Consider the following 18,510-nt stretch of genomic DNA (forward strand, 5'->3'; position numbering starts at 1 on the left):
AAAGACCTGAAGAATCTGTTAGAGTTCCACATTCACCTCAAAGAACTCGCCAGCCCAGCATGTGCACCCTGCAAAAATGAAGCAAATGAGATTCATGCACAGTTCTTCCAATGGTGAGGCTCTACAAAACTGAGACCGCAAATACTACAGAACCAGGCAAGATGTTACTTGACATACTTCATGCCGGGCCGATCCTTGGAACTCTCCAAAACCCAAGCCTAGTCCATCAGCAATAGGTCTGTAATGAAAGGGGGGACAAGTGCCAAGTCAACTGTAGGAGGGCTCTGAGAAAAACTCTTCAGACATTGTGAAGGTACTTTCCCTCCACAATGCCACAAAAGGATAATGATGCAGAGCTTGTGGAAAGAACAATTACTTTGTATGGCTCTGTCGTTCAACATGTGGGAACAGAAATATGTCAAAGAAACTAGGCAACTGTTGACTGCTCATTAGATAATGTCCACTTACTTTGGAGTTGTAATAGTAAATGTGACTCCTCCAAAGTACAACATTTTTACTACTATTGGTCAGGTTAGAGTGTGAATACTGAGTTTGACCTCTACAAGTAAATGTTTTTCTATCTAAATATTTTGCAAACTTATTTTAATGTATTATATTTATACTGTACTGGTCAGAGTGATCAATGTGAGCGGCGACATTCTTGTGCATACTGCCACAAAAGAAGAGCATCATTTTTGCCTCAGGATTCATTTCCAAAGAATAAGTAGATGTGCACTCCCTCAATCAAAAGAAATCTGAGTTCTTGAGGTCGAGCATCAGTGTTTTGGGGTACAGGTTCTCTGACCAAGAAGGCACTCCAGACCCAGCCAAGATGCTAGGCATTCAGTCTGCACCACCCCCAAATTTGGAATCTAAAGTAAGCAGTTTCCTGGAGATTGTAATATATTGTGGCACATTCATACAGAATCTCATGTCATTGACAGACCATTGAGTAGCTATCCAAATAAACGGTGAACTGGCACTGGGGTGAGTCCCAGAGAGCATCTTTTCAAACCATCAAGGAAGTGGCCAGAAGAATCAACTCTGACATATTTTGATCCCTCAACAGAAACAGTGGACATCAGTCTTATGGGCCTTGGGGCAGTGTTGTCTCAAAGGTAGAAGTGTGATGAGCAGGGGCTCAAGTATCTTTTGCAAGTCAAGCATTGACATCCCACCGAGAGCCTATACACCCACATTGAAAAGTAGGTCATCACGGTTCACTGAGGGTGTAAACATTTACATCTGTATCTTTATGGCTTCCCGTTCAAGTCAATGACCATTAATCATAAACCTCTGATTCCACTGTTCAAAGGATCCTCCTCTCAGTCTCCACCTCGAATTGAAAAATGGATCCTCCAGCTCCAACAATACTCCTTCTCTATGAGCTATTAACTAGGGTCAAAGAAACCTGCAGACTTATCTAGACAACCTGGACCTGAAACCAATCAAGAAAGGATTAAAGCCAGAGGGATGGAAGAATATGTCTCGTTCATAGTAGAACGTTTGAGACCCAAGCAAATGTCTCTAGAAGACGGAAAATAGCTGTCTGTGTTGTGCAGCAAGTTAATTGGGGTTCGTTGTTAGAAAATCTCCATGTGCAGTCCTGAAGCACAACTGACTCTTAGATCTGTGCACCATGTGCACCATGACTTGCCGTAATGGCTGAAAGGTGCCTACTGAGAGGGAATTGGTTGGTTATTCCCATGGCTGTGCAGCTTACCCATTTAAGGCATGAAGGAATTGTGCAGACCATGAATCGACCAAAGTCTAGTTTCCTGGACTAGATCTGATGGTAGAAGACACCAATGAACAATGCCAGGCGGCCAACCCACGAGTCACCAGTGCCCATCATAACACAAGACATTGTTATGTGGATCTATAAAGCGCACTCTCACTTGTGCGGGTATTCTGAATCTGAGTATGTGTGTGTGTCTAGCCCTGCCCACAGTAGATTGGTAAATTGAAAGCAGGTTGTCAGCTGTTTGTGGAATTAAAGAAGAGAGGAGGAGTCCCTGATGTGGAGTGGGAGGTTGTTTCATGCTTTTGGGATGATGTAAGGGAATACCCATCCTTGTGATGTGGTTCTGTTTATGCATTGGATGTGTGTGAGTAGGAATCCTGCATCTGGGCGGTTGGTGGAATGAGATGTGGCTGTTCTGGTAGTTGTGCAGTGTCTTGAATGTGTGTGAGTATTTTGGAAGGAGCGCGTTTGTGTATCGGAAGTCAGTGGAACTCTCCGAGGTGTGGTCTGATGTGAGTTCTGTGTGGGAGGCTGAGGATGAGTCTGGCTGCTGGGTTCTGGATGGCTTGTAGGCTTCTGGTGAGTTGGATGGTGATCCCAGCATAGAGGGTGTTCCCATAGTTCAACTTCTTAGTGACTAGGGCATGAGTGAAGGTTTTAATGGTGTTGCTTGGGAGCTATGTAATGATCTTCCTCAGCATCTTAAGGGTACAGAAGCAGACACCCCATTCATAGGCCAGAGCCAGCACAGGTGTTGCATCAATTCCTAAGGACAACTACTCCAAGTACCCTGAAGTAGAGATTGTGAGTTCCTCATCTGCCAATGATCTTATTCCAAAACTTGAGAAGGACATGGCCACACATAGGATCATCAAAGAACTGACAATGGGCCCCATTTTCACAGTTAGGATATAAGGGTCTGATTCACAAAAGGCCTTCACACTCATGGTGGAGGCCCCACAGTCATGGGATAGTCTCCGCACTCTGGGCAGAATCTCTGCAATTAAAATTCTTATTGCAGGGCTTTTGCCGTGAGGGGGACTCCCCCACAACTGCGGGACGTCCACCCTGAGTGCGGAGGCCCTTTGTGAATCAGGCCTTAAGAGGGTACCTATGCTCTTTGGGAATCAGGTACTTGAAGATCATGCCAACTGGTCAGTAGCCGCTAGCCTAGGGTGAAGTGACATATTTTCTGAAGACCTTGCAAAGCATCCCAATAGAAGCACTGGTTCATCTGTGCCTTGGGTGAATAGTTAATGATGTCATTCCACACCAATTCATTCTGTGTTCCTGAATTCCCTGATGATGAGGGGACATTGTCTCAAAAGCAATGAGAAATGCAGCATTAGCTAAAGGGCCAAGTTACGAATGATAGCTCTAGACAATGAAATACTTCTGAAACATCGGCACTCTCTCGGCAAAGTTTGACTCCCTTTTGGAACTTTTCCTTCGGCTGCTGTACAATTGAGAGGAACTCCAGTGACGTCTAAGAAAGGAACTGAAACAATATCCTAAAATGTGTCCATCTTCAGAAAGTTTAGAGATGAACTTGTATCAGAGGATGACCACATGTCAGGAATGAGTGATTCAATGACAACCACCCAAGAAAGCCCACTCAACCCCAATGGGAGTTCAGAGGTCTGATGAGACTATGACCATGCCTACAGAGACCAGTGGGATCCGCCATAAGGGACCAGTGGGAACCAAGTGAACAGCCAAGTAAATGTTCTATGACATCTGCCACTCCAGTTTCATCTTTGCTTTCTAGAGTAATCTACTCAAGATATAATATAAGAGAGAATCCTCCACCTTCTCAACAATATTGAGATTTTATTCAGCAAAGATTTACTTTGATGCTGTTCTGTTTAGTTTAATTTTTGCGAGAAATTAAGTGTCGTGCATGTGTGACACTGATGGTTGAGCTCTTTAAATGGTTATATCCTATCATACATTTATCTTCAATAAAAAGGTCCAGCCATGCCCTCATTAGGACGTTCTGGGTGAACCATCTGCAATACAACCGTGTGTGTGCTTATATTATTCTTCAAGTCCTCTGGGTGATGAACAGAAGAAGTGAAAATGGGAGAAATATGGAAAGATTGAGAAAGTGTGTTTGTGAGAGAGAATATAATTAAAGGTATGAGTGTATGAATAAAAGGCGGAAGTGAGGCAATCTTAGATCATGACTCATGAAAGCAGCCACACATCACAGAAGCCTTTTGCTGTGGTTTCTTTAGTGCCAACCCAGACTTGGCCTGGCTCAACCCATGAATTCTCTGCCGTGCCCACCTCTAACCTTTGCTAGCAGAACGCAGAATGCTTACTACCTCCAGCAAATTATTGCTCTGTTAATTCTATGCTTTACTCGAGATAGCCACTAGGTGTCGCTGCTGCACTCATTTTGGTTCCAACAACCAGGAAGCACTGGGAAAGGAAAATAACCAGAAGCCTATTTCCCTTTGACAAAAAAGAAAGTGAACAAGCGTTGACAAAGCCAATAGGTCTGGCTTTAATGGGCAAACAAGTGCAAACACAGGCATTCATAAATGCTGTTTGTAAACACAGATGTTGTTTATCACATTAAACCATGTCCTACTAGCTTTGACAATGCTGGAAAAAGTAGCAAAAAATATTGCTTGTAATCAACAGCATAGTTAAGTTTGTTTTTCAGACTTAGAATCATTTCTCACGCATTCTAATGGAATCACTTTATGAAAGGCAGGATGATACATCACTAACTGATAGCATGACATGACTGAGTAATATGCCTCTAGCTCGAGCCAAACCAAAGCCCATTCAATCCATATATTAATGATTTACTAAAAATGTATTTCCAAACCGCTGTATTGTCAATCCAGACATAAAAGGGAAGTTTTCCTTACCTATGCAAGCCATTATTATGAAAACAGGCCGCCGCATGAGGCCCAGTGCAGTGCAGTCCACTACAAGAGGGTGTTTTATTTAAAGACATCACTGGCTATTACGGGTATGTTATGTGTATTTGTATGGTGCATAACTCACCCTGGAGGGATTCCTGGCACTGAAGCAGGAGGTGTGTGGCCCGTGCCAGGGGTGGGGCTAGGTGAAGAGCCAGGACTTCAGTTCCTTGCAGAATCCAGGATCTGAGGAGGAGGCTTTGATATGCAGGGGCAGATCCTTCCAGGCTTTAGAAACGAGGTAGGAGAAGGCACGACTGCTTCCCTGGTAGTGCAGGGGCAGAAGGAGTGCATTGTTGTGCAGTTATTTGCTAGCTGAATGGCAGAAGGGGAGTGCACTGTTCAATAAAAGCTGTTGCTGACCTTCACTTGCTATTAGAAGGGCGGAAGGGGGGCCATTGTTAAATAAAATACATTGCTTACCTTCATTTGCTAGTACAAGGACGAAAGGGGGGCCATTGTTAAATAAAACACATTGCTGACCTTCACTTGCTAGTACAAGGGCGGCCATTGTTAAATAAAACACATTGCTGACCTTCACTTGCTAGTACAAGGACGGAAGGGGGGCCATTGTTAAATAAAATACATTGCTTACCTTCACTTGCTAGTACAAGGGCGGAAGGGGGTCCATTGTTAAATAACACACATTGCTGACCTTCACTTGCTAGTACAAGGGAGGCCATAGTTAAATAAAACACATTGCTGACCTTCATTTGCTAGTACAAGTGCGGAAGCGGGCCATTGTTAAATAAAACACATTGCTGACCTTCACTTGCTAGTACAAGGGCGGAACGGTGTCATTGTTAAATAAAATACATTGCTGATCTTCACTTGCTAATAGAAGGGTGGAAGGGGGTGCTTTGTTAAATAAAATACATTGCTGACCTTCACTTTTTAATAGAAGGGTGGAAGGGGGTGCATTGTTAAATAAAATACATTGCTGACCTTCACTTGCTAGTACAAGGGCGGAAGGGGGGGCAATTCTTAAATAAAACACATTGCTGACCTTCACTTGCTAGTACAAGGGCGGAACGGTGTCATTGTTAAATAAAATACATTGCTGAACTTCACTTGCTAATAAAAGGGTGGAAGGGGGTGCTTTGTTAAATAAAATACATTGCTGACCTTCACTTGCTAAAACAAGAGTAGAAGGGGGTGTTATTGTTTAATAAAAGCCATCATTGACCTTCACTTGTTAGTACAAGTGGTTTAGGGGAGGCTATTGTTTAATAACACACATCATTGACTATTATTTGTTATTAAAAAAGTATAAGGGGAGGGTTATCTTTAATACAAGACATTGCAGGCTATCACTTGCTACGCCAAGGATGTACGGTGAGGGCCTTGTTTAATAAAAAAAATATATATATCTCTAGACTCAATTACAAGCACAGGGGGAGAAGGGGGTAACGCTGTTTAATAAAAGACACTGATGGCTCCCACTTGCTAGAATAAAGGAAGAAGGACAGGCCATTTTTTAATTTAAAAAAACACCTCTGGCCCTCAGTTGCTAGTCCAAAGACGGAAGGGAAGGCATCGTTTAATAAAAGACTTCGCTGGCCACCACTTGATAGTAGAGTGGCATAAGGGGGGATATTATTCAACAGAAGACATTGCGCACCATCACTTGCTTGTACAAATTTAGAACAGGATGTGATTGTTTAATAAAGAACATTGCTGATTGATTAATTAAAGCTGATCTGACCTTCACTAGCTATTACAAGGGTGACGGGGGTATTATTATTTGATAGTAGACTTTGCTGAACCTCACATCTGCCCTTTTTTGTATCATTCTACAGAGGGAGTCTTGACGCTCAGAGCGAAGCCCCCCACCGAAGAGGAGTTCATAGACTGCTTCCAGAAGACCAAGCTGGCCCTCAACCTCTTGGTAAGAAGAAACCTCAAATCAGTGGGTTCATTTGATGGGAGTCGCGTGGTGCAAAGCGGCCATGTTGAAGCTGCAGCACTGCCTGCAATTGACTGTTAGTGCTCGGCCAAACATGTTGGTAGAGTGTTGACTGTATAGTTAAACTTATTAGTTACTTTTCAATATTTCGGAAACCAATTAAGTTTGGGGTCTAGTGGTTAATACAAAATTGTGAGGGGCTGTGTTTATGCCCAATTTAAAGAATGTGTCGAGATTTAGCTGGAGATATTTGAGGATTTTCCCCAAGCAAACCTCTCTTGTTACTAAAAACATTTACATGAGGCAAAACGTTCAAAGAGAAAAATCATTCCCTGAACTCCTGTGTTATTTATTCTCCATTTTGAATTAAAAAAAACTCCGAAGTGGCCAGAAAAAACAATGGGCTGTGTTTACAGCCTGAAAATTCAAACCACTCTGAAATCAGAGACATAGACAAGTAATCAGTATCCAACTTCACTTCCTAACATTTTTAGACAATAACATAAGTGGCATTTGTACCTTTCAACCACCCCTATTTTGGAGAGGAAGGGCAGTCTCAAATTTGCGGCACACACGTGGCCATTTTAGTGCATGTTCCATTCGTCCCTCTTAAATGTTCTCTTCAGAGGATACAAAAGGGAAGGTGGAACCTGCTGCTCTTCTTAAGTCAGAATTTCCCTTCTCTTTTCAACTTTCAGACCCTTGGTGGCGTTTTTGGAAGAATTTGTCTTGTCCACTTCTGCGGGAAAGCTCTGAGGGAATCTTAATTCCTTGATTTCCCACGAGTCTAGAAAAGGCCCAGATTCACTTTATGTTTAACTTTTCAGCAGAAACATAGGGGTTCGCAAAGTAAACATACATTTACAGCCAGCTTGAATTGACTGCAGGCGTTACCACAGCAACAACAAGTAAATGTATCACACGGGAGGAGGTTTTGTCCTCCATTTGAGGTGCTGGAGTCCAATGCATACCGGGAAACGGCCTTTATAACACCGGCTGAGCCACTGGGGCCACGCTTGTCTTGGCCACGCATATGCGTGGTCAAGGCAGTGCGTGGTCTAGATGCTGTGATGGGCGGGCACAGGAAGAGGAAGGATTGGGAGAGGTCGCGGTCTGGTAAGTTGGACTAGGGCCGGGGTTTGGGGCAGTGGGTGTAGTTTTTAAGGGTTTGGGTAGTCTTTAGGGTTCAGGGAGGGTTCGGGGGAGTTTTTAGGGCTCGGGGGGCAGAGTAGTCTGTAGGGCTCAGTGGGGGGAGTCGGGACAGTTCTTAGGGCTCGGGGGTCAGAGTAGTGTTTAGGGCTCAAGTGGGTTAGGGTAGAGTTTAGGGCTCAGGAGGGGATTGGGGCAGTTTTTAGGGCTGAGGGCAGGCGGGCTGGGGTGTGATCTTTACCACACATCCTTTTACCAGTCATGCCTTTACCACGAAATTGTGTGGTAAAGGCATACACGGTAAAGGGATGTGTGGTAAAGGAATGCATTGTTCTGACACATTCGTTCTTTGGGCTGCGTTGTAGAGGCACGCGTGGTTTAGCCATGTGTGCCTCTGTCATACAACCATACATACCTATGTTTGGAAGCTGTAGAGAGATGAGAAGAATGGATGGAAAACAGCCAGTGGACGTCCAGAGCCAGTGGGATGCAGGGATGTAAGGAGAGGGATTCTGTAGTTCCAGGTGAGAAGTTACACTGAGGAAGAGGCGAGAAATAATTGGACACAGAGTTAAACCTGAGGAGAGAGGCACAGGGATGAAATAATCTCACATGGCTGTGATATGCTGCACCAATTTGAAAGCAACAACAATTACAGATGTTCAGGTGCCATTCTTGAATGGTGGAGCAGCACTAAGGGGACACAGGTTTCTGAGTAACAGACAATGGCAGTCTTGGATGGCTGGTTCGGAAAGCAACATCTCAGGTCCAAACCCTGCTATACCCTGTGTGAGTTCGGGTTGCATCACCAACTTTGGTATAGTGTGAAAGGTAATTCGTCACACATGGCTGCAGTGTTTTGCTTTTCAATATATTGTCCTCCTACCAGAGCGACCATCTTGTGGTTAATGTGACTCCCTACATCTATTTAGTTTAGATTATTGATGCAAGGGTGCGAACATTACAGCTAGATGATGCGTTCTACATTGGGTAGGTATTCTAAGTGTAATGTTTAAGGCATTGCAATACTCTGGAAGTACCACAGGCAGTGAATGAAGGTCGGGTCTTCGTTCGTGAAATCCACTGAGAATAGTTTCAGACAAAGATTTAAGACTTTCACATACTTTTGAGATTCTACAGGGTAGAGGCATATAATATCCTAGTATCTAGAATCAATCTAATTTAAGTCGTTCTAGTCAGTGAAGGGAGTGTGCATAAGAGCTTATATTAGTAGTAGGTGTCCTTCAAATGGAGTTAGGTTTAGGGACCATATTGGCCAGGGTTGGCAGAGACCATTCCCGAGCATACTTTGTGCTTTCTGATGCCTCTGTCCTGGGTCTTTTTCTTGGGTACTTGCATTGCAGCACATAAAGAAATATGGAGTTGTATCTTCGCTCACTGTAGGTGCCTTTTGCCCTGCTTTATCTTGAGCCACCCTCTGTTTTGGAGAAGTTGCAGCAAACCACAACGCGTGTAACTTCAGGCTCAGGGGGAAGTTGACTATGTGGTTAGCTATTATTACAGCAGTCCGAGAAAAGACATTGAGTTCAGGTGTTGACACAACTGTTGTGCACGGATCTGCTTCTCTTTCTAGTAAAGGGAACAACGATTGTGAAATGATGGGCCATAGCAGCTTAACAGGGGCACGAAATTCCCCTGAAAAGAGAAGAACCATCCACACACTCAGTTAAGTTAGTGCACAAGCGAAGGCAACCCCTGCCTGGGAGAAGGATTCACTCTGGCATTGGAAGAGAAATCGATTATTTTCTCATTTGCAGTGCAGATGTTTATCTGGAGCCGCTGAGAGCATGTGTGGGACAATTTACAAATTTTAATAATTCTCTTGATCTTTGGAGGTGATTTAATTAGAGGAAAGAGGGGTTCCCCTATGAGGGCTCTAGCACAGACAAGGGTTCCCACAACTCATAGTAAATTAGTGCCCAAGAGGGAGAGGGCTCTGTATACAACTCCGTTGAGCCCCCGGCAGGTCTCAGGGCTCTTGGAAGTAGAACTGTGAAAGAGGTCCAGCATGCTGATGTTGGAGGACAGAACATGTATAAGTTAAAAAAATTCAGGTAAGTGTATTTACTGCAGGATGAAGATTAGAATGTATTTTTGAGTTTCCAACCGCTGTCGGAATTCCGTAAAGAAAAGATTCCCAACTCCTGCCATGAACACTCAGTTCCACGTTGGTAGGGAGACCCAGGAGGCAGGTAAGTACAGGAATGTGCACTGTATTCAAAAACAAGTTACAGATTAAGGGACCCCACAAGGAGAGAGAATGTAAACTACCCAGCATCCAGCTTTAGGTAGAAACTCCAGCTGACAGGGAGAGCACACTCAGACTAATGTCATCACACAATCCACATGACTCACACCCTTCTACACCAAGCTAGACAAGAAGTCTCACCAGGTTAGAGCAGAAGACAGGGTACCACACATCTCCCCCCTCACAAAGAACAGCAGCACTATAAATGACTTAAACAGATGAGAACACAAGAAACAGAACTCATAATAGCCAAAGTAAAAGAACACAACCTGTTTGACTTATAATACACAAACTGCCCTGAAACAATAAAAACGAAATAGATACTTCTGAACCATGCACACCCGGCACGAGAAATAAGCTAAAAACTAAACACCACCATACAGAACTTCAGACAGGCCAAATGGCAGCACACACAAGCTCATACACGCCCTTACACAGGGAACTGAACTGCACACCCTCACAGGGCACACAACAATAATAACCTAAAAACCAAAAATATGTGTTGGCCTCACACCCAGTGGAGTATGTACTCTCCTGGCAAACTACACATAGGAGTACAACCCAGTGGAGTATGAATACTCTGTGCAAAGAGCACATGGGTCTTCAGCCCTGTGAAGTATACACCCGCCACACAATCAGCACATGGGAATAATTCTAATGGACTAAGTACACTCCACACAACAGCACACAGCCGTCGCCCCCTGTGGAATACAAACTCTCCATGAAAACAGCATCCAGGCATTTTACCCAGTGGAGTTCATATCCTCCATGCAAACAGCACATGGGCATTCAACCAAGCTGAGTACACAGCTTCCACGCAAACAACACTGGACCATAACTCAGTAGAGGACACAGCCTCCATACTAACAGAACACGGGCCTTTAACTAAATGGAGTACGCACCCTCCACGTAAACAGCACACAGGCCTTCAACCACTTAGAGTACACATTCTCCATGCAACAAGGCATGGACATTAAACCCAGCGCAGAAGCATCCTCCACACACACCGCACACGTGCATCAGAATACCCTGGGATCCACACTTCCTAATGTGGACACTATTGCCATGCACTAAAGTATACTCGGCATTACCCATTCTCTCCTCCAATTGACCAATGCATTCGTACTGCACACAGTAAAACATTACAAGCAACTCAGTAATCAAATTGACAATGAAGTTGGGGGATGAAGTACCTGTTCCATGATGGACAAAATGAAACACGAATATGCAGTAACACCCATGGATGCCAACCCCATCTTCAGTAGAATTAATTAGAATAAACCCATGAATAAGCACTACATTCTTATACTTTAACAGTAGGGAAAGGTCAGCACCAGCTGTACGTTAGCTTCCACATTGATTCCTGTAAACTACCTGATGCATCAGAATTAAAAAATGCATAAACACTTTGTTAACATATAATATAAACTAGAACTGACATCTTTGCGATGCGCTTAGACACCCATAAACGATTCACGTGCTCAATAAGATATATATGAAAATAAAGCAGCTGTAGCTGGTGCCACAGTTCCTAGAATCCCAGCCTAACAATTATTCTATGCCCTCTTATTGAATATTAACAGGCACTGTGCACAAAGTAGAAAAAAAAAAAGTGAAAGGCTTAACACTCGCTTCATTAAATTCTGTGAATCTGACCTATCCCCTCTAATGGCAGGCAGTTTCTGAAACAACAACAAAAATCGGGAATGGAGTTTGTCTTGCAAGTCATGAAACAGAGCAGATCAGTCCTACTTCTCTTTTGATAGCCGGGATAGTGCATCTTTCATTCGGGCGGGGTGGAGTCTCCAGGTACGACTGACTACATGATAGTTTGAAAAAGACCGCTTTAATGAAACAGGTGCACGCGTAAAATACAAAAGCCTTGGCTCTATCCATACTTATTAAACCTCAACCGGGCCTCACTATACACTTAATAACTATCTAAATGTTCCTCCCCCTCCCCTAAACAACCCTTCACAAACCAAATCAACCAAAGTCCAATCACAACTCTCATCACTCAACTTCCCCACATCCATCCCTTGTGCATACACCATTGTTGCCATCTCATTCCATTGATAAACTCTCTCTCCTATCACAACCTCAACTGGGTCTCAACATGACCAATGTTTCTTTCATAAACTTTTAAACTTGTGTACCAACTGCCATCAGAAAAAACACTGGGTTTTTCTGCCCCCCCCACAGTAGCCATTTACATCCCCCCAACATTTCTACACCGTATATTGATAGATAAACTCTATCAACTCTAAAGAATTTAACTGTCTCATACTTTATATCGCTGTGTTCAAGAAAAATAAGCCCTTCCACTCAGCAAAATGTTCAAATCTCTCTGTTCCCCTTCCTTCATGCTCTGTTCCGTAGCCCCCACCTCAGACCCTCCTTGGCATGGACTCTGTAAATACAACAGTGGTGCCAGACCATGATGCCTTGATCTCCAACAAAACCTGCTTGACAGTCTTTACCAGCGCCAGTCCCCTCAACTGCACTAAGCCATTTTCTCCTAGGTGCAAATGTCCTGGCAAGAGCTGCCCTTCATCACTGTATTTAATTTGGGAAACAACTCGTGCCATCGCATGCCAAACCGTTTCAACTGCACCACCATATCAGGCAGCCCCAGCTGTCTTCCTCCTCTCCTTGATTCGGCATGCCTCACTACCCACTCTATGAAAGAGTACCCACAGATCCAAACCTTAATATGGCCTCTTTCTGGGCCCGCAATGCCACTTAGGAGAGAAAGCTCCTGTTAATGTAATCATGTAAAACCCATCCCAGAAGTTAAACAATGTGGTTTCAACAATGTTGATTAGTATGCACCTGAAAGCTGCGATTGTGCAGGAAATATTTTTACCAGGATAAGACAGCATTTTGTATTCCCATTTCTTCTAGTATTTGTATGAGTATAGCATGATTCACAGTATCAGATCATGCACTGATATCTAACATAATGCTGACACACCTACCCATATCCCTCACCTTGCAAGCACAATGCCACCCACAATGCACAGGGGAAAACCTTCACATCCAGATACACTCATAATGTCACACAGGTGCTCCTCCCTGATTGATCTGTCTTAGATTTTGGAATGCACACCTGAACCACCCCATCAATTGTCCTGACATCTCGCCACCAAATCCCTATCTGCACCTTAAAACCAACAACTTCTGTAACCTGAAATGCCCCAAAACACAACTAGACTATAATCACCGAAAACTAACATGTCTCCCACTCATCACTACATACACGCGGTAGCATGGCAATAACTTATTTCAATATATGCTGTGTGATGGGTGCCACACCCTCTCCCCAGTACCATCTCTCTCGACCATCCCTCCAAAATATGTTTCCCTATCTACCCCGCCAATGGTTTATAATGGGTTCCGACAGCAATTTACCGAAAAAAACGCCACGCCTTCCAATTTACCGGCTATAGTGATGTCTGACAAGCCCATTCAATTAATGAAAAAATAAAATGTACCACTTCATCCCGATTGGCTGTACCTCCATCAGCACCGCCGCATCACACCGCCCCTGACTACACAATCTTGTCCCACACCAGCCCATATGCCTTCCAAGTTGATCCCGACAATAAGCTGAGGATTAACTTAATCACGCGCTCTCGCCTACCGCCCGCAAATGAACTGGGATCGCAGTCTTCATCTCGTCTGCCCCTGATGCAAGCCCACAGAACCCTTGTCCACTGGATTCGAGAAGGGGCAGTGACAATTTCATTATGCACTTCAGGGATGTGTCACGCAAACACTCTGGAACAAAAACCCCTAACAACCATTACACCTTCAGTTTCCGTGCCGACTGGGGATTGGCAATGTTCACCACCAACATTTTGACCATGTTGAACAAAACTGTTTTGTTAGCAAAGTGTTGCACTACAAACATACTGCCACCACCCAGAACTCAGGGAAAGCAATAATCCACCTTCTCCGCTTCCAGGTCCCTGGCCACTCTTATGCACACCACCGACCCTGCCAGAAAAGATCGAAACTGTGGCCCTATGTGGCATTAGAAAACATCTCAATATACCACTCCATCTGCACTTCTGCCATGGGAACACCATTGCATTAATTCAGGGAAATGCACCTGAGCCACAAATCCTCCTTCACCCCCGCCTTGAGGCCCACCCTGTGGTGTGAAAGGAGGTCCCCGCCAGTGCCCAGCACAACCTCCTACAGAAAGTCCTGCCAGCCCTCACTGTCCTGCATGCAAATTTCAAATGACCCAACAAAACATGAATGTCCTTCACCTGCACCTAGCCTTATCCAATATTTTATCCAAGAGTTCCAAGCAGCGCTGCTTACTTGTCTCTACACCCCGTGCTGGGGCTGAGCTTCGTAATTTCCAAACTTCGGTCAAGAACATGGCGATCGCATTAGACAAGAGTTCACTAAATGTCCTCCCTGACCCCAATACACACATAAACCGTTTTCTCGTCTTCTTGTTTTTTCTTCCTTAGATAGTGGCCCTTTAGTGACTGCAACTTGAATGGGTTCGTCCTCAGCATCATTATTTTCTGGTAATAGGCTTTTTTTTGCTGTCTTTAATGAATGCAGCTGTCAATGTGGAGCACTATTCAAACAAGGTCTCAGAAGGTAGATGGTCCAGAGACTCGAGCAAGCTCGTCCTTTAAGTCTTGCCTTAAGTCTTTCCGAAAAAGGTTAAATAAGGTTGAATCAGCCCAATCAATTTCGCTTGCCAAGGCTTTGAACCTTGCAATATAAGTCTGCAAATCCACTGACCATTGTGACAGCTCCAGTATTTCTTCTTGAGCCGTGAATTTATGATCCCGGTGACCAAATATCTGCCGAAATGCTGGCTGAAAGGCAGAGAAATATCAATGAGAGGACTGGAGGCAGAGACTAATGGCAATGCTCAGGCTAAGGCATTTCTAAAAAGGTATTACTCATTATGAAGCCAACCTTGGCTCGGTCTGATAAATAAATGTGCAGCTTGAAGGTAAAATGATCCTGACAGGTATCTAATGGTACTTTCAATTTCCTGGGATTACCCTCGAATTTCATTTCTGCAAGACCCACTAATGGAGGATCCTGGGAGCTCTGCTGTAAGACATTTTCAGTGGTAAGGTTTTGTACTTGCAGTGTGAGGCTCTTCACAGCAGCCAACAGGTCTGATACCTGTGATGCTTCTTGTCCTTGATCCACATGAATGATATGATGGCGTCTCAACCTGTCAAGGACTGGTCTTCATGGTGACACTGGAAGATGTTTTTTGGTATAAAGGAATGGCCACTCAGCTACAGAGGCAGGAGTGGATGCCAGAATTGCAACAGACATTCGAAACTGCTCCAGGGAAATAACGAAGCTGAAGGGAAAAAACTGGAGTCCAGACAAAAACCTGCTGAGCCAGAAGAATGAAGAACTGGATGCTGTGGAATCCATTGAGACCAGAACCGAGCAATGAAGAATCAATTGTGACGCAACTGGTCCCTGGACTAAGTCTGCTTATATAGTGGTAGGGAGGAAATGACCTAAAAATAAATGCAATGGTGACTATCTTGGACTGAGAGCAAACTGGTAGAGAAACAAATTAAAATAATCAGAATTGGCAAGATAGTTGAAAATAGCTTAAGAAGTTATACATATTTATTTACATATAAACACACACACACACACACACACACATATATATATATATATACACACACACACACACACATATAAACAATTGCCTGTGAATTTCAGGATTTTACATGTAAAATAATTAAGGCAGGAACGCCAGTGCATAAACCAAGATAGCAGCGGTAGACAACACTGTTGCATTTCTACCACCACTAAATAAGTCAATATATGTGATAAGGAGGCCAACAGGATCTAAATAACTGCTGTGGGCCGCGCATCAACGTTACTGAAACCACCGCGCCCCGTAAGGCAGGTCAAGAAATATTGTGGCGAGCCGTGCTCAAGAAACAGCAGCCGCGGTGGTGGCTCAGGTAAGAGCTTGCCTTACGGACTGGTTGCCTGTGTTACTGCATCCAAAAAAGTAGGGTGGGGATGTTATCATTGAACAAACCAAAATCAAGCATATGCACTACCTAGGGATATGATGATTCCAATATCACTTCCAGAGATTCAGCAATAATGTTTTATAGGAACTTTACCTAAGAAAAAGTTTGTCCTATTTCGGGCACTAATAAGACCGTTCTTCTTTTGCAGGCTAGATTAAGAAAACACATCCTGAACCCAAGTAGTGCAGAATTGGTGCACTTCCTGTTTGGACCACTTGAACTGGTAAATACTTTATAATTCCTTAGAATTTGCCACATCACGATGCCGCTTAGCTTGATTCAAATCACTTAATATTCAATATAATCCTCTTTTCATAGGTGTAAAAATACTCTTTGTACTATAACATTGCGTGCACTGGAGCAGAAAGGTGTAAATGTAAAACAGACATACCTTGCATACTCATCTCCTCAATTCTACCTTACAAGAGATAAACAGACAAGCTAAGAGGGAGGCATGTAAGCATGGCACTGAATAGATGCAAGTATGGCAGCTAGAGGGAAGTGAGGAAGAATTTGTCATGACAGCAATCAATGAATGTACCTTTGTGATATTATAGTGATTTAAAATAATCAGAACACCTTTAACGTAAAAGCTGCTGTGAATTGAGCATTTGCAAATGAGGGTGGGAGAAGCCTGAAATTGTTCTACCCTTCTCAAATGGGGAATGTGTATTCCTGGTTCCTGGGAGAAGGAGTGTTAATGTTGGATGTAACTGAGTGGAGCGTGGGCCAGTCGCTCTGTGACCTTTGTGTTCTACCCTTAGATCGTGCAGAGCACCGGAGGGCCTGAAGTGGCCCGGTCTGTGCGGTGCCCACTGCTATCCAAAGAAGCCACTGACTTCCTGAAGGGACATCTGACGCCGAAAGAGATGACCCTTTGGGAGTCCCTGGGAGATGCATGGACACGATCCAGGTAGGAGTAAAAGGAAAACACTCTTCTAAGAATCTTTTTTGGGGTTTCATGATGCTGGAGACAAGTGTGCTGTACTTGTTGAAAGAAATGTCAATTAGCCTTTTTTTCTAATATGCTTGTGTTAGATTAGGCCTTTCAAAACGAGTTTTATACGACAGTTCATCTCTGATCTGATTGTTTGGAATATTTATTTTGAGGAGCTCAGTGAAGAGAGAGTCCTCATTTCCGACATTCTGCAACATTTAGGGTAATTGATTTACTTTCTAGGCTGACATGGGTTGATTTAGTTTATTGATTGTGTCCATTACCAGGGGATCTGATATACATTACACGATCAAGCAATCAGATGTCACTCGTGAATCCTTTGTCAATTGAGTGCCTAAGCCCCTGATAGTGAGGAGATCACTGGGAAATTAACATTCTTGGTAAACCTTGTAGCTGTGCAGCCTTGAAACCAAACTTGTAAATGTACAATGAGATGCTGGAACCGATACAGTTGATCATGTGGCGTTTATGAGTGGGAGTTTAACCATTCTGGGTTCTTAGCAAGATGCTTCTGGCCATACACCTCCATGATAGGAGTGCACGCTTGGTTGAGTAGATGCTATGTGATGCGTTCATGTTAAAGCGCCAGGATTTCTGAAGTTTCACACAGTGCCAAACATGGCTACTTATGGGCAGCCTTCCTTTTTTTTCCTGGATATACACCTACAGTAAATGTGCATCACTAGCACCATCTTATGATGTAGAACCTGAATAAGACTACATTAATAAATTCTTTGATGTGAAAGGTTTTGTTAAAGACAAAGGATGTGAGGTTCACGTTAAACTGCATGGGTGATGTTTCACAAATTGTGCACAAGATGATGAGAGAAAAAGGCTGATTCTTAATAGCAATGCCTATGCCTTAGTGGGTTGAAGCTAATATAAGTACAGCCTGGTGGGGAGACTCCTTATTGCCCTGAGAGCCCAAATATTTGCAACCTCCTGTTACATATACATATTTAAGTCTCCTAACTGCAGGCGTAAACTGCTGTAGAACTCATTATAAAAGGCTATATACAATTTCCAAGCCATCAAGGCTGCAGGGTTTAATGGTGAAAACCCCAATGCATGTATGACAGTAATGGGATTGGAGTCTTTTTGTTTTGGGAATGCCGTAGAATAAGTAATTCCTTGCTGCATTTAATGATGCCATCAAGGCAGTGAATGTACCACTCCAAGTCTCTGTTTAGGTCAGGTGTTAGCCAAGACCTTTTGATTTTAGTAAAGTTTTATATAATAAACATACAGGGGCTTTCGCCCAGTCCCCTCCATCGATTGTTGTTGAATCATTCACATTTTTCTTCCCCCATACAGCATGGGGCAATGAGTCAGCTCACTTAACATGACTGTGAGTGACAGCATTCTGCTCTTTCACAAGTAGTACATCTACAGAAACTAGTTCTCATCACTACCAGGGATTGCTATTGCAGTGTGTTTTGTGAGGCAAATAATTATTGTAGTCAATGTTTATTTTTTGATATTGGTGAGGGCC

At 43.6% G+C, this 18,510-nt stretch overlaps 1 protein-coding gene across 1 annotated transcript in view; it reads left to right on the forward strand.

Moving 5' to 3' along the window:
* EPS8L2 (EPS8 signaling adaptor L2) overlaps positions 1-18,510 on the forward strand; it is a 353,890-nt gene that overhangs the window by 312,237 nt on the left and 23,143 nt on the right. The window contains exons 11-13 of the mRNA XM_085644863.1: positions 6,480-6,568; positions 16,209-16,283; positions 16,825-16,973. Of these exons, the coding sequence (XP_085500989.1) occupies positions 6,480-6,568; positions 16,209-16,283; positions 16,825-16,973 (313 nt within the window). The remainder of the gene's footprint in view (positions 1-6,479; positions 6,569-16,208; positions 16,284-16,824; positions 16,974-18,510) is intronic.

Source organism: Triturus cristatus, chromosome 3_1, assembly GCF_964204655.1.
Source record: "Triturus cristatus chromosome 3_1, aTriCri1.1, whole genome shotgun sequence".
Lineage (NCBI taxonomy): Eukaryota > Metazoa > Chordata > Amphibia > Caudata > Salamandridae > Triturus > Triturus cristatus.